Source organism: Mustela putorius, unplaced genomic scaffold (genome assembly GCF_011764305.1).
Source record: "Mustela putorius furo isolate JIRA1106 unplaced genomic scaffold, ASM1176430v1.1 tig00000407_pilon_pilon_pilon, whole genome shotgun sequence".
NCBI lineage: Eukaryota > Metazoa > Chordata > Mammalia > Carnivora > Mustelidae > Mustela > Mustela putorius.
This window is the reverse complement of record NW_025421373.1, coordinates 27,050,621-27,078,514: the sequence shown is the minus strand read 5'-3', so window position 1 is coordinate 27,078,514 and position 27,894 is coordinate 27,050,621. Positions and strand designations below refer to the sequence as shown.

Sequence of the window (27,894 nt, the reverse complement as noted above, 5' to 3'; positions counted from 1 at the left end):
AACCATAAAAAGCATTTGTCTTTAATTTCTGGTTGATAAGAAATAAATGGCAAAATAGATACACTGCGGAGTCTGAAAGCCCATCACAGAGTGTGAATAATCGTCCGGTTGCGGAGCTCCTGAATATACTCTTTGGCGTGGGTGACTGCCGTCTTCGGTGCCTCACGGGGAGGTGGGGGACCTTCCACCAACTTCACAAAATAATGGCAAAAAACCTTCTCCATGATCCCGAAGTGACCTCTGCCATGGTATCGGATACGTTTCAGGTACTGGCCTCGCCCTGACGTCGACTCAGCTAGACAGGGAAGACAGAGAGAGTTACAGGAAATGACTGCATCCCCAAGACTATAGCTCATCACCTGAGCAATAGCTGTCCTTTCCTCGACTGGATTCTAAGACTCCATGAGTTCACTGGCTGATGAGAGCAGATCGGTCTCAAAACAAGTATCTCTGTAGTGCTTATTAAGGACCAGCCTCTATTCTAGGTGTGGAGAGAAAAGAGTGAACAAGACTAGCCAGGGCCTTGCCTCCGCACAGTGTACATTCTAGAGGAAAAAGAAAATAAACATGATCATTCCAGTTAGTGACAAGTACCATGAATTAAACTGTGATGTGGGAGGGGCACCTAGGTGGCTCGGTACTTAAGTGTCTGCCTTCAGCTCAGGTCATGATCCCAGGCCCTGGACTTGCGCCCCATTGGGCTCAGCAGGGAGCCTGCTTCTCCTTCTCCAGCTCCCCTGTGCTTGTGTTCCCTCTCTCGCTCTCTGTCCCTGTCATAAATAAACTTAAAAAAAAAAAAATCTTTAAACAGTGATGTGAGAGAGACTGATGGGGTGCTGGAGGCAACATCAGACCAGTGGGTGTCAAGAAGCATCTCTGAGGGGGTGCCTGAGTGACTCAGTGGATTAAACCCTCTGCCTTCAGCTCAGGTCATGATCCCAGGGTCCTGGGATCGAGCCCCACATCGGGTGCTCTGCTCAGCAGGGAGCCTGCTTCCTTCTCTCTCTCTCTCTGCCTGCCTCTCTGCCTATTTGTGATCTCTTGTCTGTCAAATAAATAAATAAAATCTTTAAAAAAAAAAAAAAAAAAGCATCTCTGAGGAAGAGACATTCAATCTAACTAAGAAGCTTCTCTGAGGAGCAGACATTCAATCTAAGACCAGAATCCATGCAAATATCTATGGGCAAGGTATTCCAGGTAGAGGGAAAAGCAAATGCAAAGATGCAATGGTGGGCTTAATTTTTTATTTAATATCTAGTATCTAATGTGCTTGGCTTGTTTTATTTTTTATTTAAATTTGATTTAATTAACATATAGTGTATTATTAGTTTTAGAGGCAGAATTCAGTGATTGATCATTTGCGTATAACACTCAGTGTGCATTACATCACGTGCGCTCCTTAATGCCCATCTCCCCCGTTACCCCATCCTCCACCCACCTCCCCTCCGGCAACCCTCAGTTTGTTCCCTACAGTTAAGAGTCTCTCATGGCTGTCTCCCTCTCTGTTTTCATCTTATTCTTCCTTCCCTTCCTCTATGTTCCTCTGTTTTGTTCCTTAAATTCCACTTAAGAATGAAATCATGTGATACTTGTCTTTCTCTGACTCATTTTGCTTAGCACAATACCCTCTAGTTCTATCCATGTCATTGCAAATGGTAAGATTTCATTTTTGATGGCTGAATAAAAATGCCATTGTATATATGTATATATATATATTTTTTTTCTTTATCCATTCATTTGTTGATGCACATCTGAGATATTTCCATAGTTTGACTATTGTCAACACTGCTGCTGTAACACTGGGGTACAGGTGCCCCTTCAAATCCCTATCTTTGTATTCTCTGGATAAATACATGGTAGTGCAACTGCTGGGTCTAGGGTAGCTCTATTTTTAGCTTTTTTTTTTTTAAAGATTTTATTTATTTATTTGACCGAGAGAGATCACAAGCAGGCAGAGAGGCAGGCAGAGTGAGAGGGGGGAAGCAGGCTCCCTGCTGAGCAGAGAGCCCGATGTGGAACTCGATCCCAGGTCCCTGGGATCATGAGTTGAGCTGAAGGCAGAGGCTTTAATCCACCGAGCCACCGAGGCGCCCCTATTTTTAGCTTTTTGACAAACTACTCCATACTGTTTTCCAGAGTGGCTGCACCAGCTTGCATTCCCACCAGCAGTGTAAGAGGGTTCCCCTTTCTCTGCATCCTTGCCACATCTGTCGTTTCCCGACTTGTTAATTTTAGCTATTCTAACTGATGTGCTGACTTGTTTTAGAAACAGAAAGAATACCACCCTGCGAAAGCACAGTAAACAAGGCAAAGAGTGGTACAAACAGGGGAAAGAAATCAGTGATGAAGACAAGGTTACCAAGAGCCCTAAAGGCTGCGGTAAGGAGTTTTTATTTCATTCCAACTATGGTGAGAAGGCCCCTGGAACCAAAAGTTCCCAAATGCTGGTCCTCTGGCTACATCAGACTAACCTATGAAACATATTTTAAATGCAGCTGCTGAGGCCCCATCTCTGAAGATTCTAATTTACTGTATTTGGGGTGTACCTTGGAAACTACATTTGAACAAACACCAATCCTCTTCCTCCAGTAACTCTGATTTATGGCCAGTTTTAGGAATTCCCATCACAACTGCGCCCTCATCTCCCCTCCCCAATTCTGCGCATCAACGTCTGACCCTGCAAAATTAAAAATAAAATTTCAAATACTAGTTAAGAAGGAATCTATTCACCAGTTTTCACCCACAGTGAATCAGAGGAATATCCACCTTCTGCTGTTTTCTGAGTTTACTCAGTCAATTACTCCTTGAGTTAATAAAGCCTTTTAAAAAGCCAAAACCTATAGAAGACATATCAAATTAATCCACTTCAATACTCACCATTCTTATATTCTTACTGTGAAATAACTTTATAAATACAGGGACGGTGTCAAAGTATACGCTTGATAACCCTCTAACTACAGTCCTCTCATGAAAAGGGATTCGGCAGAACCATCCTAGCTTGACCAGAGAGAAACCTAAGGATGAGAGTGGTTAAGAAAATTGCCTAGGGCCTCTGTGAGATAAGGAAAGAGCTACTGTCCTTACACCAACTTCATCACTGGGCACTAAAGAAATGTGTTTGAAGAATTACCAAAGAAAAAGCCAAATTACACAAATCACTTTAGAATGAAGTACCATTAGTTCCTCTGGATCCACCTGTCAGGAGGAAACCTACAAATAAGCACAATGACACTAGAAAAAGTGTAGAAATCCTCTAAAAGGCATTTTACAAACACAATGGCTGCTTCTATCCAAAATTGCAACTCTACTCAATTTGAGCCCCATTTCCAAATAGCCTGAGGAAAAGGAACACTACTCCAGTGAAAATAGTATCTGAATTAGCTAACTATGCAGTACCACATAACCTATCCAAGCACAATGATCGGCCTACCAGGGTCTGTGTTAACCACCATTTTCCATCTCCCCCAAATACGTTAAGAGCAAACATCAATAACTGCTAATTGCCAGTCATGATTTCATCGTAAAGCCATGAAATACCATGTGCTTATCTTGGAGCACATAATGCCACATTTTCTTATGTCAGAACAAAAGTATCAATTCTTCTGAGTAAACTCAAAAGTATCAATTCTTCTACTCACTGGACCACACAATTACTGCTCATTCCAACCTATGTGCCTTAGCTCCTGTGCTTACTCCACTCAGAAAATTTCTCTTTCGGATACCCAAACACTTATCTTCAAAAGCTAAACTCTTCTCGAAAATTACCATCACTTTTCTAACCAATACTGACCTCCTCTTCTCTACTCCTACTATTTACCTCTATTACTCTTTTTGGTCTCAAACCATATGCTACCTTATCTGAGTGTTCATGGCTAATCTGTGAAAGTCACTTCTTCAACCAAACTTCTGTATGTCTTTTCTATTTCCCCTAAAGTTCATATGCAACAAGGAATAGAAATGATTTTGAAAATTACAACCTCTGCTAATTAATATTTTTTCAGTATAGCTATCTGATAAATTTGTTCAAATTCTAAAATAAAGTTTCAAAGTTTTCCAAGTACATACAGTACTAGTGACATGTATCACTTGTTCCAACACAGAAACACAATTTATAGATCCTTCCAAAGGACTACTACTGTCAAAGAACAAAACTATATAAACTAAATGTCTTAAGTTGCTTTAATAAGATACACCATCACCTAACTGTATGGACAGTATGCACGTGGAAGGTACTCAAAAACTTTCTGAATCAGAGAAAAAACATTAAGACCCCTCAGAAATGGGAACAGCCTAAAGATTATGCCAACTCCCTGCTCAGCAGAGAGGCTGCTTCTCACTCTCCCACTCCCCCTGCTTGTGCTCTTTCTCACTCAATCTCTCTCAAATAAATAAATGAAATCTTAAAAAAAAAAAATTATGCCCAAGATGATGCTCATCTAAAGATGATACCCCATAGGTATCAAGAATATTTAAAATACTGTCAATATTTTCTATATGCTAGTATTTAGGTAAATGTGAATCTTGACATTTTAAAATTGGAAACCCTCTTCCCCCTTCATCACTCTTTGCCCAGAAGACTGATTTACAAAGTCAGTCAATCACTTTCCCTAAAGTAAATCACTTTAGATGCCATGAATCACTAAGCAATGACATTTTATTAGTCCATGTCCACTTGTTAAGGTCTATTCACAGTGCCATTAGTCATCATTATAAGTTTGAAAAGGAAATGAATTTTCAAAATCTGTGGTTATGCTACACCAGGTATTAGCTTTAGACTGATGACAGGTATTTGAAGGAATTACCATATAATGAGACACACACTACCAAAAAAGCACTTCCCTTAAAAAGCCTATACTTACTTATGTCAAGAGACTGAGGAGCCACTGCTGAGCTGAAATCGTAACCAACAAGTGACTACTCTTTCAAAATTCTAGAAGACATTTATCCATGGAATGAAATGTCTAGGCCTTTTCCAAGAATACGATGAGAAAAATCATTTTCTTGTATTTTATAGGTACAAATCACTGGGATTTTTATTCAACAAATAGCTCTCCAAGCCTCTCTCCTGAGGTTTCAGACCCAGTGGGTCTGCGGTGTGTCCTGGGAATCTGTATTTTTTTTTTTTTTTTTACTAAGAACCTCACATGATTCTTATGAGGAAAGTTTGACAAAACCAAAGACAAAATGACTGACGCGTCACGGTAAGATACTTCATCTTCCTAAGGGTACTCCTCTCTTTTACCTTCATAAAAGAATTAGGCAGCAAAATACTTAACAAATGAGTTTTTACAATCGTAAGACAAATCAAAATTTATCAGCCCTACTCAAGAAGAGATTTTTACACAAAACTCGATGAAAACAGGGCACAGGTACAGTAGAGATCTTTCAGTAGAAATGTGCATAAGGAGACGGTGAATTAAGGGCCCATTCACGTAGGACTGCTTAAGTTTACTTTTGTGGACTTTGCTTCAGTTGGGAAGACAAGATTAAGCTCCTCACCTTTTCTCACTTTACTAAAATTACTGAAAAGGATTTAAAGACAAATTCTGTTTCATTTGTATCTGAGTTCCATTACAAAGTCTGTCTGTCAGCTAAGAAGACCATATTCCTATGGAAATGAATAAAAGTAATTAAGTCGGATTTGATATGCAGTCATAAAGCACGAAAGGTCACCAAGAGGTTTTAAGCAACTGGTCTTGCTCTTCATCCATTTCATCGCTTCCAGTGATTCTGGGCCCTCCCTGCATTATTTATTCATGCTGTTCTCAGAAGAAAAAGCTTATGAGTAACTACTATGGCCCTGCATCTTCTGAGATGCCATTTTGATTTCTCTCTATATCTATTCATGTATCAGAATATCATCAGTTATACAACATTCAGCTTTAAAATAAGATATTTCAATTGAAAATCGTAACTCATTTGAATTTCAGGAGTAGGTGTGGTTGCCAGCATCAATTCCAGGTGAGCTGAAGTTAAGATTTTAACTTCACCAGAATAAACATCTCCAGTAAGGTGGAATTGCAACAAAATAGAAAATTAGATGATTTGTTTTTACCCTAATTGTTAAAAAATCATAATGTAAAAAAAAAAAAATCATAATGTACAACTAACTTCTCCCATAATGATTCAGCTTTTTTCCCTCTATTTGGAGAGTAGCAGTAACCCCTGTCTTCAATTTAAAATATCTTCAGTTCTCCTTACACATAGGTTTGGCAGACTGCGAAAATTTTGCTTCGACATCAACATTACTGTTTGATTACAAAATTGCTGAGGTTAGGAGTAATTGCTGCTGAAGGGAGAGGAAAACAGCAACTCCACCCACTGCTTCGCTTTACTCCGGTGCTGAGAGGAGGGCAAGGGAGCTTTGTAATAAGCGTTCATCTCTTTCTAGAAAGAGCTGTACGAAGGTATGCGACAAAAAAATCCCTCACATTTGTATGGTGCATCATGCTTCCCAAAGCATTTTCACTTACATTAATTTAATTTGATGTGGATCAAGTACACAAAACCTGAGATAATGCTTCAGAATGTGGTAACAAAGGGAACCAAACACATCTGGATCATCTGAGCCTTGGGTTTTACAATTCAACAGATTTTCCATTCTGGTGATTGGAAGGTTAAATTATGGGACACCTTTATGGATTAGGCACCTGGCTCGGCCCATCATAAATAAATACTCTTTAAAATCCACCTGTGATTCTTTATTTACCTCCTTCAGGATTGACAAAGAATTTATTTTTTAAAAAATTACTCTGGGGAGCCTGGGTGGCTCAGTCGTTTAGTGTCTGCCTTCCGCTCAAGTCGTGACCTCAGGGTCCTGGGATAGAGTCCCGGGTCAGACTCTGCTCCGCGGGAAGTCTGCTTCTCCCTCTTACTCTCCCCCTCTGCTCTCCCTCTCTCACCCAAATAAATAAATAAAAATCTTTTAAATAAATAAATAGTCAGTTCTGTTCCTTCTTCGTTTTCTCATGATTAAAGGACCACTCCATGTACCATCATCTTGGTACCCGTTATTAAGTAATAATTGGCAGTAAGTTTCATGGTCTCATTCACATTACAGGACAGGTAACAATAAAGCAGTGAGGTTATTACCATTTATAACAGACTAACATTAGCATGCTGAAGGCAGAAGAATAAGCTATTACCAGCAATTTTCACTGGCAAACCCAGTCCTAAGTAGTTAGGTATCAAAGACTATTGTTAGATAATGAACTCAGCCTCACTACTGGAAGACATTTCCCAATGCTAAGAATATTAAACATCTTACCTATATATAAATTGGATCTGAATTCCACATTGTGGTCTCTCACTGCCATATCTTGTGCTTCTAAGAGAACCTTAAACAAAGAAAAGACAGGCATTGATAGGCTGACCCTGAACTAAAATGGAATTAAATTTCTCATTTCTTACTGTTATCTCTATAATATGACCGCTAATCACATGCCTCTGTTTTATAGCCAATTTTTTTAAAAAGAGAGTATTAAATGATAACAGTACTAAGGAGAAGGGATACACTGAGCTTTCCTTCTTCAGACAAGAACTGCAAATGCAGACAACACGATCCATCCTGCTAAGTGTACAATGGAATGTATGAGCTGAAAAGGAGGAAACAGCAGCACTGGTAGCAGTACTGTTGGTGATAAGCATTATGCCTCTGAGTCAGAGATTGTCAAAAAGTTCAAGAAGCTTAAGAGCTAAATCATATGGAAAATTCTTAAACTTTCGATCCAAAATAACCATTAAACATCAAACAAGTAGAGAAAATCATACTTAAAAATCTTAAGAATTATTAAATTTACATCTAGATATTTTTAATTAAGTTAACCTGCTCCAGAATACATTTTTTTTTTTTGAAGATTTTATTTATTTGACAGAGAAATCACAAGTAGGCAGAGAGGCAGGCAGAGAGAGAGCCAGAAGCAAGTTCTCTGCTGAGCAGAGCCAGATGCGGGGCTCCATCCTAGGACCCTGAGATAGGCAGAGGCTTAACCCACTGAGCCACCCAGGCACCCCATCCAGAACACATTTTTAAAAATAACAGAAACCATGGGGCGCCTGGGTGGCTTAGGTGATTAGGCAACAACTCTTGATTTCAGCTTAGGTCATGATCTCAGAGTTGTGAGATCTCAGGAGACTCCGAGCTCAGCAGAGTCTGCTTGGGATTCTTTCTCTCTCTGCCACTCCCCTTGCTCGCTCATAAACGCAAGCACTCTATTTCTCTCTCTCTCTCTCAAATAAATAAATAAATACATAAATCTTTAAAAAAATCAAAACCTAGATCTTTCACTCATTTAAAGATAATACAAAACAAAGCTGAGTACACACACACAAAAAAAACAGTCACTGTATTCTGAACTAAATTAAATATAGGCATTACAATGGAACCTCTTGAAGTCTGAACCAATCGATCTCAACTGCTGAACTACTAAACTAAAAAGATCTCGTTTTAAGTGAGAACTAACTGATATGGAGAAAATACTGCCGATATCCCCAGATGTCCTCAACCCAGCATTTTGAAATAAGAACATCATGTATCCACATTGAGGAACATAAGAAGTGCAGGGACATGATTTAGGGGAGAAATGGATTACAGGTGCTGCAGAGGAGAGGGAACCATTGTTGCAAATAAGAGTGAGAGAAGAGTACACGGGAATGCACAAGAATGTTTCCACATAGCTACTGGCTTGGAAAACAAGAGGGACTGAATTCTGTGAGTTCTTACAAACAGTGGGGCTTAATGCCTGGAGTTTTAATGGTCATCAGGGTTGGCTGGGAATAGACCCCAGAGGGTACTGTACCACCCCTGGAAAGAAGGCAGGTAAACAACCCAGGGGAAGACATCATGGAAATAGTGATCTGAAGAGCACCCGGGGCACACAGTGGGGAGATTATTCACTCTTCTCAGAGCACTTCCCTGAGAGGCAGCATTCACAGAAAAATCTGTGAACAAAGGAGTGGGCGGTGCCATTTCCCTCCCCAACCCTCAGGACAAAATCAGAACCACCTCAGGGAAGCACTCAGCACCAACAATGACTGCCTAATTGGCCTCCACCAAGCCTCAACCCCCTGTGATCTGGTGGGACTGCCCCTCTCAGTGAAGCTTGCCTCAGACCCAGTGGGGCAAGCCCTTCCCCCAGAAGACCAATACAAACCCCTGTCTACATCATGTCTCTCTGTTTTGCAGGGACTTAGTTCCAGTGGAGATGGTGACACGTCGCATTTCACAAGCAGATCAGAGCACATCTAGTCAAAACTTGCCACATTCAGGCAAGGGACCAAACACTGCCCACAACAGGCAAGGAGAACCTCTGCAGATGACCCAAAGGCTAGGACAGCCAGAGTACAACAGAAGAAGGCACAAAGCACACACCAAAGACACTCCCTGAAGCACCAGGCCATGGGCACTACTTCATCTCTTCTTCATAAAGTCATTACTTTTAGGAACAGGAGACATAACTAGCTTTTCTTACACATAAGAAACCAGAGAATTAAACAGAATTCAAGATGGAGGAATTTATTCCAAATGAAAGAACTAGATAAGGCCATAGCCAGAGATCTAAGCAAAACAGATGTAAGTAACATGCCTGACAAAGAATTTAAAACAATGATCATAAGGAAACTCTCTGCACTTGAGGAAAGAATTGAAGATATCAATGAGACTGTAGCACAGAGATAAGAGTTAAAAAAAAAAAATCAGAGATAAAGAAGATAAAGGAGATTGGAAACAGGCTTGATGCAATGAACAGCAGGCTGGAAAAATCAGAGAAATGAATTAGTGACATAGAAGACAAAACAATGGAAAATAATGAACCTGAACAAAAGAAAAAAAGCATAATTACGGGACATGAGAACCAACTTAGGGAACTCGGCAACTTCATCGAACATAGTAACATTCATATTGCATAAGTCCCAGGAGAAAAGAGAAAAGAGGGGGAAGAAAATTTACTTCAAGAAATGACAGCAGAAAACCTCCTTTATCTGGTGAAGGAAACAGACATCCAGATTCATTGATTTGTTGATGAAAATCAACAAAAGGTGGCCAACACCAACACATATTATAATTTAATTCACAAAATATAGTGATAAAGAAAAAAATGTCAAAAGCAGCGAGACAAAAGAAGCCCTTAACCTACATGGGAAAACCCATAAGGTTAGCTGGAGATCTCAACAGAAACTTAGCAAGCCAGAAGAGAATGACATGATATATTAAATGTGCTGCATAAGAAAACTCTTTAGCCAAGAATACCCTATCCAGCAAGGGTATCATTCAAAATAAGAGAGACAGGTTCCCAGACAAACAAAAGCTAAAGGAGTTCATGACCACTAAACGAGCCCTACAAGAAATAGTAAAGGGGACTCTTTGAGTGCAAAGGAAAGATCAGAAGTAACAAAGACAAGAAAGGATCAGAGAAAATCTCCAGAAACAACAACAAAACAAGTAATAAAATAGCAATAAATATACATTTATCAATAATTACTTTAAAAGAATAAATTATTACTTTGAATGTAAATGGACTAAAAGCTCCAATCAAAGACAGAGTGTCAGAATGGATTAAAAAAAAAAAAAATCCCATTTATATGCTGCCTACAAGAGACCCATTTTAGTCCTAAAAGCATTTGCAGTTGAAAGTGAAGGGTGAGGGCACCTGGGTGGCTCTGTAGGTTAAGCCTCAGGTCATGATCTCAGGGTCCTCCATTGGGCTCTCTGCTCAGTGAGGAGCCTGCTTCTCCCCCTCTCTCTGCCTGCCTCTCTTCCTACTTGCGATCTCTCTTCTGTCAAATAAGTAAAATCTTAAAAAAAAAAAAAAGAAAGAAAGAAAGAAAGAAAAGAAGAAGAAAATGAGGGGTGGAGAAACATTTATCACACAAATGAATTTCAAAAGAAAGCCAGAGTAGCAATTCTTCTATTGGACAAACTGGACTTTAAAACAAAGACTATAAAAAGAGACAAACAAAGGCATTATATAATCACAATCCATCCAACCAGAAGATATAACAATTGTAAATATTTATGGAGTGAATAGGGAGCACCCAAACACACAAAACAATTAATAACAAACATAAAGGAACCAATGGATAATAATACAATAATACTAGGAGACTTTAACAGTCCTCTTACACCAATGGATAGATCATTTAAACAGAAAATCAACATGGAAAAACAGTTTTGGATGACATACTAAAATAGATGGACTTCACAGGTACATTCCAAACACTCCATCTTAAAGCAGCAAAATATACATTCTTTTCAAGTACACATGGAACATTCTCCAGAACAGATCATATATGAGGTCACAAAACAGGTCTCAACAAATGAAAAAGACTGAAATCATACCATGCACCTTTTCTAAAGACTGTAACACTATGAAACTATAAGTCAACCACAAGAAAAGATTTGGAAAGACCACAAATACGTGGAAGTTAAACAACATGCTACTAAACAATGAATGGGTCAATCAAAAAATCAAAGAAGAAATTTAAAAAACACAGGGAGAGAAATGAAAATGAACACACAACAGTCCAAAAACTTTGGGATGCAGCAAAAGCAGTCTTCAGAGAAAAGTACATAGCAATATAGGCTCAATATACCTCAAGAAGCAAGAAAAATCCCCAATAAACAACTTAACCTTATACCTAAAGGAGTTAGAAAAAGAACAAACAATGACTAAAGCCAACAGAAGGAAGGGGATAATAGAAATCAGAGCAGAAACAAATGATATAGAAACTAAAAAAAATAATAGAACAGATCAAAGAAACCAGTAACTGGTTCTTGGAAAAATCAACATGACTGAACCTCAACAGATAACAAAAAAACAAACCAACAAATGCCATGTGTCTAAAATGAGTCAGCACAAATGCCATTAGCACATTTGCACAAACTGATTCAGCTACATTCAGGTACATTCAGAGGTGGAAGGGTCTTCAGAAATCTTTTAATCCAATTCCACCCAGTTTACAAATAAGAAAAATGGAACCAGACAGGTTAAGTGCTTTGCCCATCATCACATTAGAAACTGTCACAGAAAAGACAAGACTAGGTCTCCTGAGTCCCAGAAAGTACTCTTTCCATCCAATTACATATAAAATCATAAGCTCTCAGTTATGGAACTGGCCAAAACAAACAAAAAATCAATCTTCTAAAAAAATCTATCAAGTCGCAAATCATCAAAACAAAGATTTATCATACAGATACAGTAAAAAAAGAATGAATGTCTGGTGCAAATAAAAGCATCTCCAGAAAAAAATATATATATATTTAAGGTACAACATTCCTAAGGTACAAGGACACTAATAAAACTGAGTGCCCTGAATCTGTATTATATGAACTATGCATTTACACCAAGGAATTCAGGATTTAGGCTAAGCTTACTAACACCGGCAAGACAGCTATGCACTCCTTCCCCACATATCTTAATTTACCTCTTTAATTATCTGGGCCCCCTTTTTGTCATTGAATTCTAGTTGAGCCAAAGCCTGGTCAATGGACATTCCTCGTATCTAGAATTAAAGGGTAACAGACAAGAAAAGATAAATTAGTTTACAAAACCAAATCTCCCTTTGCAATGAGAAGAAAAGCCTTACATAATACAAACAACTTCTAAGAATAGTTAACTAGTTATATGTCAATTATATCTCAATAAAAGTAGAGGGGGCATGATTTTAAAAATTAAAATAAAAATAGCTAACAAAACGTAGGCAGAGAAGAAGAAAAGAAGCTTGAGAAGGGATGCCACCCTTTAAGTCAAAAATCAAACTTAAATATTATAACCATAACACCTCGATTATAAATGTTTTAGTAATATTGAGAGAGCAGACATCACAGAAATCACAGAGTGGCAAGCACCACATTAGGCGTGAAAGTCATCTTCTTCTACAGGATAAGTGTATTTTATTTATCTGGGGCTTTGTCTTCTCTTACAGATTAGTTTTATTCTCCCAGGAAAAATCTTAAAAAGCAATGGTTTTGAAATAGGTTGAATTAACTTTTAAGATAAATGAGCTTGCTTCCTACATTCTCTTAGCTTACAGATTCTTGACGCTTTTGGGCTAAATATCTACGTATCCAACGTGATTCGGATTCTCAGAAGAAAGGTAAAAATTAAGCAAAATCACTCATCTCTGAGCAATCATTTGTGGATTACCTACCAACTGTCTAAACATGTAATTATATTCCTCACTTTTTGGAGAAATCAGGACAAATTTTTTCAGTTTTTTAAATCCTGGGGGAGAATTCATAGCTTCTTATTTCTTAAGTATTATATGGTAATGTCATTTTGGCTTACCAATTTTGCCAAATACCACATCTTATCTTTGCTGTATTTTATTTGCCTTCGACAATGGTAGATTTCCTTGCAAATAGGGAAAAGAAAAAAAAAGTTAGCAAATTTATCAAAATAACAGTAACATACACTGTTAATAAAACTTTAACTTTTTATGCCTAATGAAAATGCCACCACAAGAAATAAAAACACTAAGTTGTATTTTTCCAAAGTCTCATTATGTTAAAAAGATCATTAAGGCAGTGAAAATGGCTACTTTGTGCCAATATTTGCAAATTTCTATCCAGAGGAATAATAAAAGATCTAAATGAAAACATTAAGCTAGATAAAAGAAGAAAAGAAAAGGTACAAGAAAAAAAGTTTCCTTTCAGTGGGGAAAATAAGAGAATATGGTGAAATGGACAGAATAACTGGTTTCACAGACACTGAGATATTTGGTCAAGAGCACAGGTCCTAGAATCAGACAGCCTGGGTCTAAATTCTAATTCTCTCATCTACTGGCTACAGAACCCAAGCTCTTTAACCTCTCTGCCTAAGTTTCCTCTTCCTTGAAATGAAGATAATAATACCAACCTCATAAAAATACACTGAGAATTAAAGAAAATAATCTATGAAAAGAAAGCATTTTGCAGTGCCTAGTACCTGGTAAGATCTTAGTAAATGCCAGTTTTTATTATCTTCTATTTAGAGTAGTAAGGACATCCCATTTCATTTTTTTAATCAATCATCGATTATATAATTTACAGTTAACAGAGTACTTTTCAAGCCCATTATTTCATTTAATCTAACTCTAGAGTTGGGAAAGAAAACACTATATGATCCTTTTATAGGGGCACCTGGGTGGCTCAAGCACCAGACTCTTGGTTTCAGCTCAGGTCATGATCTCAAGGGTGGGATGGAGTACCACGCTTGGCTCCACACTCAGTGCAAAGTCTGCTTGTGATTCTCTCCTTCTCCCTGTTCTTCCTCCCTCCTCTGGTCGCTCACTCTCCTACTCTCTCTCAAATAAATAAACACATCTTTAAAAAAAAATCATTGAACATCTTATCAAAAACTAATGATGTATTGTATGTTGGCTAATTGGATTTAAATTAAAAATAATAATAATCCTTTCACAAAGTAAAAACCAGAAATAAAAACTCAGAAAAATCAAATGACTTATCTAAGACCACAAAGTTTGTGAGAGACAAAGCTGGAAGTCAAAGTCCCATAGAGGAAGTATATGAAGTCTCTAACACAATGTCTGACAAGTGTATCTTTAAAGTTTTCCTATGACTATAAAACCCACATTCCTTCCACTACACCATATCACCCCTTTAAAACAATTAGAAAACATCTGTCATGGCAAACAATAGCAAGGAGACCTCAGAACTTTCTAACATTCTGACTCCTGCTAGAAATTCTCAAATGCCTTAGAAACAGCAGTTTCTCAAGTGGCCATCTTTTAATATGTAGCAGATTTCACTTCAGTTGCAATAGAAGCTGACAGACTGAAAACTGTAGCAACAGCCCAATTACGTTTTCAGCAATAAAGTGTCCAAGGGAGCACTGAAGAAGAAAGAAGAACCGTCATGACTGATAATATTCATCTGCAAAAATTAATATACACAATAAAATCTTTTATATAGAAACCCTTCAATTCTTGGTTTCCCAAGATGGGCTACCTCCAAACATGAACTGTATATGATTATCTTCAAATTCTGTAAAAAAGATATTGTACTCCTGGCAGGAGCATGGGGAAAAAAGGAATCAAGTATTTACCCAAAAAGAAGAAAGTTATCCAATCATACTCTTTTAAAACAAAAAAGCTCAACATTTCCTTTAGGCAGGTGCAATGTCTAAAGGCATTTTCTAAAGATAAACCAGAAAAACCTGTCATAGCAAATCAATAAAGTGGCAGAGCTGGAGGTCAGGAAATCCAATTAAACATCACTATTAACCAACTTATACAATAAATTAGATAAAGTTAGGATACAATATGCAAGGTAGTAATTCAAATGAAGTAAAATTAAGCCTAAATTATGAAATGTCTAAACCAGTAACTTTTAAAAAAACTAATTTTAAAAAGCATGTAATAACTCCAATGATTAAAAAAAAAAAAGTGTCACCTAATGACACTAATGACCTAATGAGCTTGGGTGGCTCAGTCAGTTAAATGTCCAATTTGTGATTTCAGCTCAGGTCACTATCTCAGTGTCAGGAGATTGAGCCTCACATGGGGCTCTGTGCTGGGTGTGGAGCCTGCTTGAGATTCTCTCTCCTCTCTCTGCCCCTTCCCCTACCCCCACCTCCCCACTCCCACACTCTCTCTCAAAAAAAAAGTGTCACCTAGGGGTGCCTGGGTGGCTCAGTGGGTTAAAGCCTCTGCCTTCAGCTCAGGTCATGATCTCAGGGTCCTGGGATGGAGCCCCACATCCTTCTCTGCCTGCCTCTCTGCCTACTTGTGATCTCTGTCTGTCAAATAAATAAATAAATAAATAAATAAAATCTTCATGGGAAAAAAGTGTCACCTAGTAAGAATCCAAACTAGGGCCTTATGGGATTCACATGACTTATAAGTATGACTTACTATCAGTATGTCAATCAATAAATTAAAACATGCTCCTACTGAAAGGGTTGTTCAAACAGTTTTCATATAGGCTCACTATATTTTTAGTTTATTTAACATAGCTTTCTTCATAGATATTGCAAAAGTAAACCCAAGCCCAAACTAACAAGGGCTGACTATTATGAATAAAGCCATTTAATTTCTCTCTGACTCATTTTCTTCACCAGGATGAAGCCACAGGTAAGATAAAAGTCTACCTGGGTGGGATGCCTGGGTGGCTCAGTTGGTTAAGCGGCTGCCTTCCACTCAGGTCATGATCCCAACATCCTGGGATCGATTCTCACGTCGGGCTCCTTGCTCGGCAGGGAGGCTGCTTCTCCCTCTGCCTCTAGCCTGCCACTCTGTCTGCCTGTGCTTGTTCTCTCTCTCTCTCTCTCTAACAAATAAATAAAATCTTTAAAAAAAAAAAAAAAAGTCTACATGGGATTCTATATTGTTTGGAAATTGGGGCTAGCTAAGTTGGGAAAATAATCTTAAAGATAATAGGAATGGCCTAAAACATACCTAAACTGGTGACATTCATTTTAACTTACTGCTATCGATTTACTCATGACTGATCCACTGTCCTTCCTTTTTAAAGATTTTATTTATTTACTTGAGAGAGAAATGAGAGAAAGAACATAAGCAGGAAGGGACAAAGGGAAAGGGAGAAGCAGGTCCCCAACAAACAGAGACCCCGATGCGGGGCTCAATTCCAGGACCCTGGGGTCAGTACCTGAGCCAAAGGCAGACAGATGCTTAACCAACTAAGCCACCCAGGCGCCGCTGATCCACTCCACTTTAACTGTATATTTCAATGCTGAAGATCAGAATGAGTTAGAATGGTAAATATTACCTGACTCCTCCTGATTTTTTTTCTAAGATTTTATTTATTCATGAGACAGCACAAATCATGAAGAGGGGCAGAGGGGGAGAGAGAATTTTAAGCAGACACCCTCTGAGGGCAAAGCCTACTTCTGGGCTCAATCTCACATCTCTGAGGTCATTACCTGCGCTGAAACCAAGAGCTGGACATTTAACCACTGAGCTACCCAGGCGCCCCTGTCTGACCCCCTTCTAAATTAGAGATAAAACTAATTTTTAAAATGTTTGCAGTTAGCAGATTGGCAAGGTCACACTGCACATAATGACAGTATAAGAACCATGTGGCTAGGTGTGCAAAGTACTCCATTATTAAGCTAGTATTTAATGAAAGGCATTAATATTTCAATCATAAAAGGTATAAATGATGTACCAAGTCAATTTAACAAGCACTATTTAAAGTCAGAAAATGTTAAAGTATTTTCTAAAAGTCAGTTTGTTCCCAAAAGGATTATTCACACAAACAAAATCTGTGATCTACTGTTAACTACCTGAATTTTGCCACTAGAGATATATCCTGAAGTGCATTTAGTTTAATATTCAAAAAGACTAGTACTATAAATTCAAAAGTTTGCTTTTAGATTCTGGACTTGTCAGATGTTGTTATGATTTCTTTCTCAATTAATATCTAAGTTCAAAGAGCTCAAGCAAGAAGTAAAGAAAGCTCATTAATAATAAGAAATATTTTTTATGGGGCGCCTGGGTGGCTTAGTTGGTTGGGTGGCTGCCTTCAGCTCAGATAGTGGTCTCAGGGTCCTGGGATCCAGGCCCACATCGGGCTCCCTGCTCAGTGGAAAGCCTGCTTCTCCCTCTACCTCTGCCTGCTGCTCTACCTACTTATACTCTCTATCTCTGTGTCAAAAAAAAACTTAAAAAAATAGTAATAGGAAATATTTTATTTATATTTGTAGAAATATGTAACTTTTCCTAAACTTTGGTTAATTATAAAATGGAATTAATACCTAACAGCACATATTCTGTCACAAATCTAATTTTTAAGTTCTGATGGAAAAATAAAATATGAAAGTTAGAAAGTTATTTGTTTAAACTATTAGCATCTCTATTCCCCCAATGAGGGGGGAGCTCTTCAAATCAATAAATTAACTCCCCTAAATAAGAAAAAAAAAAGAAAACATAAAACTGTACTAACTTAGACCAATACTTACAAACTGAATCCTAATGAAAGGCAAGCTGTCAAATCCATATAAAAACTAAGCAAATGACATTACTTAGATGATATTGATTATATGCCAGCCTTAAATCCCAAAGGCCTTTAAATGTTTTCTGAACTGAATGATTTATAATTAACACCACTGAATGTATTAATAAGTTATTAGTTGATTATTCTATTTTGAAGCACAATTTATTTTCTTAAGGATTCAAATGCTTCCATCTTGTTTATGCTATCATTACTTGTTTAAGCTTTTTAACAGATGCCTTTGTATTCTACAGCAAATTCACATTAAGCTAGAAATTAGTCTTGTATCTCAGACTAGAGCACTCACAAGCAGTTTGGAGAGGGTCCAAGAATTCCAAGCAGCTAAAAATGAGATAAAACTCAGTATCTCTGGGGAGCCTGGGTTGCTCAGTGGGTTAAAGCCTCTGCCTTCAGCTAGGGTCATGATCCCAGGGTCCTGGGATCGAGCCCCACATCAGGCTCTCTGCTCAGCGGGGAGCCTGCTTCCTCCTCTCTCTCTGCCTGCTTCTCTGCCTACTTGTGATCTCCATCTGTCAAATAAATAAATTAAATCTTTAAAAAAACAAAACAAAACCTCAGTATCTCTGAAAGGAATCCAAAATCTGTCAGTATGTCTCAAGCTATTAACTTAGTTACAGAGTTAAGGCCCCCAAACAGAAGGTTAAGTCAAGGCAAACAAGTAAAACACAGACAATCTTTAAAAACTCCAAGAAGACGGGGCGCCTGGGTGGCTCAGTGGGTTAAGCCGCTGCCTTCGGCTCGGGTCATGATCCTGGGGTCCTGGGATCGAGTCCCACATCAGGCTCTCTGCTCAGCGGGGAGCCTGCTTCCTCCTCTCTCTCTCTGCCTACTTGTGATCTCTCTCTGTCAAATAAATAAATAAAATCTTTAAAAAAATAAAAAAATAAAAACTCCAAGAAGATAAATCTAGAACGTCCTCTGCATCAATCTAATTATCACACAAATTGTCGTGTATTTTTTCCCTTTCTTCATGTAGAACAATAAATCAATGCTAGCCACATAAGAGTAAATGCTCTAAGAGATAATTTCTTAAAAAAAAAAAAAAAGATTTCATTTCTTTTAGAGAGAGAGCATGTGCTCAAGGAGGAGAAGGTAGAGGGAAAGGGAGAATGACTCTGAAGCAGACTCTGCACCACACTGCACCATGCAGACTCAATCCCACAACCACGAGATTGACCTGAGCTGAAACCAAGAGCTGGATGCCCAAATGACTGAGCCACCCAGGCAACCCAAGAGATTATTTCTACCCACAAACTTACTGCTGGTCTCCGAGGTTCTCCAGGCAACTGTGGAGGATAAACAATTTTATTCTTCTTTTCCCATTTTCGAGAAATATCCAGAGACCCACTTGTATGGATATGTGATTGGGGTAACACATTATGAGATGAAAGAAGCCTGTAAAACAAAAGACACTCAGAGTCTTTTCCACGAATCTCCTGAACCACATCAGCTCCATTTTGATCCAAACTCTTTAAGGATCAAAGTGGAAACAGTCTAGATGTTCATCAACAGAGAACAATTTTACATAAAATACCATAAAGAACTAGTTCACTGAAAGCTAAGAGTAAAAAGTTGATAACCAGCATAAGTCAAATAATAAACAGATATTAACTCAAGATCTCTTGCCCTGACTGGCCAAAAAATACCGACTCTCTAATATAAGCCAGCTCAGTCCTAAAACAGACTTTTCAGAAGCATACAGTAGATTCCTAACTTAACCTGTGGGATTCCCGTTTTGTGGAGTAGGCAAGACAAATCACAGTATTTTGTAAACCCTAAGAAATTAATAGATAAAGCTGGCATCACATGCCTCCTGAGGAAAGAAATCCTTACCCACCATCCACAAACTAGTCTTTCTGCAAGAAACAAACCTGAATTAATGGAGCTTCTAGATTCAATATAGGAAATGCAGAGACAGGGAACTTGTTAAACAATATGAGACGCATACACTCAGCAAAATCCAGGCTGTACAAATTCTACAAGACAAACAGTCTACTTTCACCAACAAATAAATTACAAGGGGAAAAATAAAGAGCTAAATAAAGAACCTACTGATTAAGAGACTTAAAATATCAACTAATTTCAATAATGTTGATTGCAATTTTAAAAATACAACAATTATTTAACCATTGGAAATTTGAACATTAACTGGCTATTTGATACTTTTTAACGAGATATATAGTGAAATATTTATGAATTAAATAATATGGTATATGGGATTTTTTTCAAAATATGATGGGGGTTGCCTGGGTGGCTCAGTGGGTTAAAGCCTCTGCCTTCGGCTCAGGTCATGATCTCAGGGTCCTGGGATAGAGCCCCACATCGTGCTCTCTGCTCAGCGGGGAGCCTGCTTCCTCCTTTCTCTCTCTGCTTGCCTCTTTGCCTGCCTGTGATCTGTCAAATAATAAATAAAATCTTAAAATATATACATATATATGGGAGATAGTAGGGGCCATAGATAAAACAAGATTGGCCATGAGTTGAAGCTGGTTGATAAGTTCATCATATTATCTACTTCCCCCAATTGGCAGGGGGGCGGTCTTTTTTTGTTTTGTTTTGTTTTTTAAAGATTTTTATTTATTTATTTGACAAACAAAGATCACAAGTAGGCAGAGAGGCAGGCAGAGAGAGAGGAAGGGAAACAGGCTCCCCGCTGAGCAGAGAGCCTGATGTGGGGCTTGATCCCAGGACCCTGGGATCATGACCTGAGCCGAAGGCAGAGGTTTTAACCCACTGAGCCACCCAGGCACCCCCGGGGGGGCGGTCTTTAAATGTCTGGATATATCCAAATAACACACAGACTTGGGGGTTTCCCTGCTGTGCAGAATACAGAGTCTAAATTCCTAGTAAGACACAGAAGACCTTTTCTAATCTAACCCTGGCCATCTTGGTTCATTCACCTTATGGGCTAGCCACACAAACTTTCCTTGTTCTCTGAACAAACCACATACTTTCATATCTTTATACTTTTGATTATATTGATTTTTCCTCAATCATCATCTCCTGAATGAAACGCTTATCCTGTTTTAAGTTCCAGCTCAAATGTCACCTGAATGCAAGGCATGGACTGATCCCTTCTCCCAGACAACCAACCATTCTCCCCACTATCTTCGTACTCTGTTCTTGCCAGCCATGCAGCAGCGAGTTGGGACAATGGTACTAGAAGGTGGCTGTAGAAGAATGAGTTCCTGTAGTAAATGTGCATCTGAGCATTCTGAGGGCAAGTATACCATCCTCTGTAATCTAGCAAGAAGGACAATATCCAGCACATGGATACCATGTCAACCCAGTCTTAAATATTCAAAATTGTTGTAAACTGGCAGATTTTCACACAATTTATGCAACTGGATAATACACTTAGCAAGGCCTTTGTTTTTAGTTTTTACACCATTCAGACTAAAAATAATTTTTTTAATAAGATTTATTTATTTCATAGAGAGAGAGAAGGCAAGCAAGCGTGAGCAGGGGGGAGGAGCAGAGGAAGAGAGAGAATCCGGAAGCAGACACCCCACTGAGTAGGGAGCAGAATCACCTAGGCTCCCCTAGACTAAAGAACTTTAAAGATATATTTTCCTGGGGTGCCTGGGTGGCTCAGTGGGTTAAAGCCTCTGCCTGCAGCTCTAGTCATGATCCCAGGGTCCTGGGATCGAGCCCCACATCCAGCTCCCTGCTCAGCGGGGAGCCTGCTTCCCCCCTCTCTCTCTGCCTGCTTCTCAGCCATGCAGCAGCGAGTTGGGACAATGGGACAATGGTACTAGAAGGTGGCTGTGATCTCTGTCTGTCAAATAAATAAATATAATCTTTTTTAAAAAAATCTATTTTCCTCCTAGCTCATTTCTCCTGCTCTACCTCAAGTTCACCATTTTACATCCTGATATTAAGATCAGTACCATCAAAATACTTGCCAAAACCCTTGCCATCCACATTTAGGTTTTGGTATTTTAACTGAAAAGCACAAGACTAGGATACATGATGTTAGCAGAATTTCCTAAAAACAAAACAAAACAAAACTATAAGCCAAGGGATGAGAACAGAGACGGTGGAATCAGGTAAACCGTAGTCTAAATCTTTTTTTTTTTTTTAATTTAATTTCTTTTCAGGGTAACAGATTTCATTGTTTATGCACCACATCCAGTGCTCCATGCAATCCATGCCCTCCATAATACCCACCAACAGGCTCCCCCAACCTCCCACCCCTCTCCCCTTCAAAACTCTGAAACTGTTTTTCAGAGTCCATAGTCTCTCATGGTTCATCTCCCTCTCCAATTAACTTGAGTCTAAATCTTAACTCTAATATGATATAAATGACCTTAAGGAAGTCACATAACTTTCCAGAGCTCAGTTTTCTCATTGGTAAATGGAATAATAACCATAATTACCTCACAGGCTTCTTAAGGAGCTCAAATAAGATACTTTAAGTAAAATACTTAACCTGACACTTAAAAGGGCTCAATAAAATTGATGTTATTACTTTTAGAATGAGAAGAATAATGCCCACTTTATTCTGTCGCTGGTGGATAAGTAATTAATGTACTGCACCCTAGAGTGCCCAGCACATGAAAAACACTGATTAATATTTATTTTAAATTAGACCCTCTGAAGAGTTCCTCTCTCCTGTTCTCTAAAAAACTAAACACTGTGAACTGTAAACTTTTATTACACAATTTCAAACCTTCTTCTCAAGTTTGTAACCATGACTGCTTGCTTCTGTGCTGCTGTAATTCAGGGGTACACTAAGTTCATCAACTCTTTGGGCCTCCAGTTTTTTATGAAAAGAGGAATTGGAGTACATCATCTCTAGGGGCTCTCTGAACCTTAATTCTATCTTGAATCCCATGGTTGACACAGGATTACAGGAACACAAATCCCTTGGCTACTATTTAATTCTTCTTCAATGAAATCAGTTACACCAACCAGTCTGAAAAAATGCTCAAGGGTAAGACCTGTGCTTTCTATATCCATCATATCTAGCACAGTGTCTTATACTCAAATCAATACACATTCAATGAATTAAATGTGGTGCTTAATAAATTAAATACATTATGAATAAATAACGACAAAGATGTCTGAATACCTACAATAATTTCAGGGCTCAACTGGCTCATAAAATGAATTATCAAGCAAATACTAAACAACTATAATCAAATTAAAGTATTACTCCAGGGGCGCCTGGGTGGCTCAGTGGGTTAAGCCTCTGCCTTCAGCTCAGGTCATGATCTCGGGGTCCTGGGATCAAGCCCCACATAGAGCAGCGAGCTCTCTGCTCAGCAGGGAGCCTTCTTCCCTTTCCCTCTCTGCCTGCCTCTCTGCCTACCTGTGATCTCTCTGTCAAATAAGTAACTAAAATCTTTAAAAAAAAAAAATTACTCCACACACAGCACTTAATTCAGGAGTGTATTAAATCAAAAGCTCTCTCCTGATCGACTATTGGAATAATACCAAATTAAAGCAGAAAATGAAGAAATTATAAAGTATATAAAAAATCTTTAATTCAACGCTTAACTACCTAATTCAAAACCTACAACTTTTGAGACCTTTTTAAGTAAGAAATACCATGAAGACTCACTAGAGAAAATGAACTCAAGAAAAGGAAATTTGTGGAATTAACAAAGGAGAACCTGAGTTACTGCTGAAATCCATTTCCTTCTGTAAAATTTTTTCCAACAAACATTAAATTTTAAGTCTGCCTAGCACCCTAGTTCATTGTTGGCATTCTAAAGAATCAAAACTAGTTAAAACCTATTTTTAAAAAATGAAAGGCAGGGACGCCTGAGTGGCTCAGTTGGTTAAGCAGCTGCCTTTGTCTCAGGTCATGATCCCAGCGTCCTGGGATCGAGTCCCACATCGGGCTCCTTGCTCAGCAGGGAGCCTGCTTCTCCCTCTGCCTCTGCCTGCCATTCTGTCTGCCTGTGCTCGCTCTCTCCCCATCTCTCTCTGATAAATAAATAAAATCTTTAAAAAAAAAAAAAATGAAAGGCATCCAGGACTAACTTTTAGTTAACTTTCATTTTGAAAGTCAAGTATCATTACTGATATTTATTATATCCTTTCATTTATTGGGAAGTTCAAGTCCTTTTAGCTTCAGGAACATAGGCCTGAACCAACTCTCCAAAGTCCCTGTATATACATGCTGTCTGTACACATGGGTGCCCACGCTGTGGTTAAACTGTCAGACCTCAAACAGAAAGTTGGTGGTAAAGGTGCCTAGGGGGCTTAATGAGTTAAAGCCTCTGCCTTCAGCTCAGGTCATAGATCCCAGGCTCCTGGGATCAAGCCCACATGGGCTCTCTGCTTAGCAGGGAGCCTGCTTCCTTCTCTCTCTCTCTCTCTGCCTGCCTCTCTGCCTACTTGTGATCTCTATCTGTCAAATAAATGAATAAAATTTAAAAAAAAAATAAAGTAGGTGGTATACTGAGACTAGCATATGAACTTCCTTACTCCTGTTACTCTCATGTCTTCCATCTACCAATATTTAAGGATTCAGTTTGAGTGTCACTTTTCAAATTCTTCCCATAGTCATTAGACATGGGAAAGTTGCAGACACAAAGCCAACTTTAGGATTAAGAATTCAGATAAAACAGTATCTGAGTTTCTAAAGTCACAACTTGAGGGGCACCCAGGTGGCTCAATCGCTTAAGCATCTGCTTTCAGCTCAGATCATGACCCCAGGGTCCTGGGATCCAGCCCCATATCAGGCGTCCCGCTTGGCACGGAGTCTGCTTCTCCCTCTGCCTGCCACCCCACCACAGCTCATACCCACGTGCGCTCTCTCTCTCTCTCTGTACCAAATAAATAAAATTTTTTTTAAAAGTCACAATTTGAGAAATAATACTTCCTATCTATTGCTCAAAGTTCATTTTGAACTTTTGAACTTTGGTACACCCAAATCCCAAGTGAAGATAATACTGGCCTCTGACTCAACATGAGATTATTGTGTTATTGTTATTACATGCACCAGGTAAAAAAATTCTTCATTCTCAATTTACTTCAGCTAACATTAAGTTAATCGCACACTTGAGAGTGAAATAAAAGAACATTCTCTAATCTTGCCTCAGTTAGAATCTAAAATAAAGGACTGAAGTGATACATGTATTATCATAACTCAACATAATTTCATTTTGTGAAAGTCAAGGACAATCAAACAAGGAAACAAGAGTTTAGCAAACAAACAAACAAAAAAGAAATTCCAGCAACTTTGAACCATGACAAACTCAGAAGTTTCTCAACCTCTCTAATATTTACATTTTGGGCCAGATCATTCTTTGTTGTGGGGACTGTACTGTGTCTTGTTGGACGTTTAGTAAAATTCCTCACTTCTAGCCACTAAATGTCAATAGCACCCTCTGCCTGAGTCGTGACAACCAAAAATGTCTCCAAACATTGCCAAATGTCTCTGGGGCTGAAGGTAGTGTATGGAGGCAAAATTGCCCCCAGATGAAAGTCATTATTAGCTAAAGTGACAGGAAAAAGGGGGGTGGGGAAGGGCAGACAAGGGATTTTGCAAACTAAGGAGCATGAATTCTCTGTTCCAAAAGGTTCTTGCTATGTCATACCCATATGTATGGTTAATAAGCCAGATTTTCAGGGAGCCTGGGTGGCTCAGTCAGTGAAGTGTCTGGGGGACTCTTGATTTAGGCTTAGGTCATGATCTGAAGGTCCTGAGATCAAGCCCCACCTCCAGCTCCATGCACCATGGGCAGTCTGCTTGGGATTTACTTTCCCTCTCCCTCCCCCTCTGCCCCTCCCATCTCTCTCTAAAATAAATAAATAAATATTTTAAAAAAGAAAGTCCAGAATACAGATTCATAAAAGTATTTAACTTCAGGACTAAAAAGAGCCTTAGGGATTATTCAGCAAAATCCTGTATTACATAGATAAAAAGACTGAAGACAAACTGCTTAAGTTGCTTGCTCAGAGCTGCCAAGTGTAAGTCAGTGCAGGACAGTTTAAGCCAACAAACATTACCAAAATATTCACTTTGTGCAAGACCCTAACCTGGAACTATAAAGAGAAACGAGAACTGTTCATACTTATCCAGGGTATACAAAATGCTAAAGGGCACAAAAACATAACATGAAGCCACTATTCGAGACACACGTGCTAAAAGAAGAGATTAGGGCGCCTGGGTGGCTCAGTGGGTTAAGCCACTGCCTTCGGCTCGGGTCATGATCTCAGGGTCCTGGGATCGAGTCCCGCATTGGGCTCTCTGCTCAGCGGGGAGCCTGCTTCCTCCTCTCTCTCTGCCTTCCTCTCTGCCTACTTGTGATCTCTCTTTCTCAAATAAATAAATAAAATCTTTAAAAAAATAAAATAAAATAAAATAAAAAAATAAAAGAAGAGATTAATTTTCTTTCCTTTCCAGTGAGATCTGAGATTTATCTACATAAGAAACATATGAACAGGGTTTAAATAATTAGAACTCATAGACAGGAAGTGAAGGCACAGCATGAAAGCCAAGAAGCAAATAAATAACAGCATATTCAGGTGAAGTATGTAAATTAGCATAGCTAGGATGGAATAATAAGAGATAATCTTAAAAAAAAAAAAGCAAAGTATAGACAAATCCTAAGGGGCACTGCCTCCTATTTTCTTCTCTAGCCCACCTCCTGGGTCTCCTGACCAAATAACTGGAAACAGAGCTAAATATAATGTGAACTCAGTAACAATGTATAATGATTAAAACAGTAATGGCAGTTAGAATTTAGAATGGGATTGTTACATGCCATACACAATACTAAATACTTAATATGCATTACCTCATTTAATCCTCATAAAAAATCTATGACATAGGTACTAATATTACTCTCCTAGCATGTGTACTAAAACTTAGGAGAAGAAACTTTTCCAAAATCATAGTTTAAAAAGTGGATACACACCCAACTTATCTGTCCCGGAAGCCTATGAACTAAACCAAAATAAATTCCAACAAATGCACCAATCAGATCATTTATACTCAGATTATCAATCTCCAACTATCAATAGCTGTACTGCGTAAGAGGGTAAGAGGGACGAGAAGGTGACAGACTCCTTGACAGTTCTAACTTAACTGCATTCCCTAACCTTAAAAAAACGCATTTGTCCTGAGGTCTAAGAATGCTCTAGAGAATACAGTATAAAGCTTTAAAACTTCCAGTGATTCGGGGAGACTTAGGAAAGTCATTTTACTCTTCAATTTCCTTGTCGGAAAAATGGGTCCATCAATACCTACATTATGCAAGATATTATGAGAATGAGATGATGCATATAAAGCGTTTAACACAATGCCAGAGACGTTGTAAAGCGCGGTGATCTATAGCACAGTCCCTGCTCAGCGAAGCAAGTAACCAGAGAGGTAACTGGAAAGGTCGGACGCTCCCAACACGGTTGGGAGAGTGTAACCATGTTCAGAGATTATTTAGAGATGAGATTTACAACGTCCCCAAACAGGGTATCCTGATTCCCTCAGAGGTACGGCGATGGAATGATGGAGTGACCAAGCAGAGACTGCCTATCTCGTTCGCTTCCCCAGCCCCGGAGCCTCAATGCCGTGGGTGGCACACTGGCGCTCAGTAATTAACTGACAAACTGGGAAGAAGGCCTTGAGCCCTCTGAAACTCCGATGTGAAAGACTTACCCTAAGGCCAGCTTGCCCCTCAGATTCTGCATCCATAATGTACCTGAAACATTAACACAAGTGGTCAATTCAGACTCCCACCTCCACTCCCCTCTACCGCGCCTAAACCACTAAGAAATCCCTACCCATACGTTCCAGCACGGACGCCGCCATCTTTCTCCCCCCGCTCTACGGGAGCCTCCGAGTTCAAGCACTGTCTGGACAAAGCGCATGCGCAGTCCTCAATTTGCCCTCTCCCGCTGGAGACGCTGCAGTATTTACACCCGGGATGCTGTCATGGAGACCGCGAACACACCGCCTGCGCTTTGGGTGT

At 38.9% G+C, this 27,894-nt stretch overlaps 1 protein-coding gene across 2 annotated transcripts; it reads right to left on the bottom strand.

Moving 5' to 3' along the window:
• MRPL22 (mitochondrial ribosomal protein L22) lies at positions 1-27,804 on the bottom strand. 2 transcript variants are annotated; one of them, XM_004737740.3, is made up of 7 exons: positions 27,707-27,802; positions 27,582-27,624; positions 19,228-19,363; positions 13,284-13,349; positions 12,421-12,498; positions 7,268-7,337; positions 1-295 (listed from the first exon to the last, which is right to left on the bottom strand). In XM_004737740.3, exons 1-7 carry the CDS (start codon positions 27,732-27,734, stop codon positions 84-86), a joined length of 633 nt encoding a protein of 210 aa, XP_004737797.1. In that variant the 5' UTR covers positions 27,735-27,802; the 3' UTR covers positions 1-83. The 2 variants fall into 2 exon arrangements, with proteins under 2 accessions (XP_004737797.1, XP_044935539.1); XM_045079604.1 differs by lacking the exon at positions 19,228-19,363 and having other exon boundaries at positions 27,707-27,804.
• Positions 27,805-27,894: the final 90 nt, after the last annotated feature.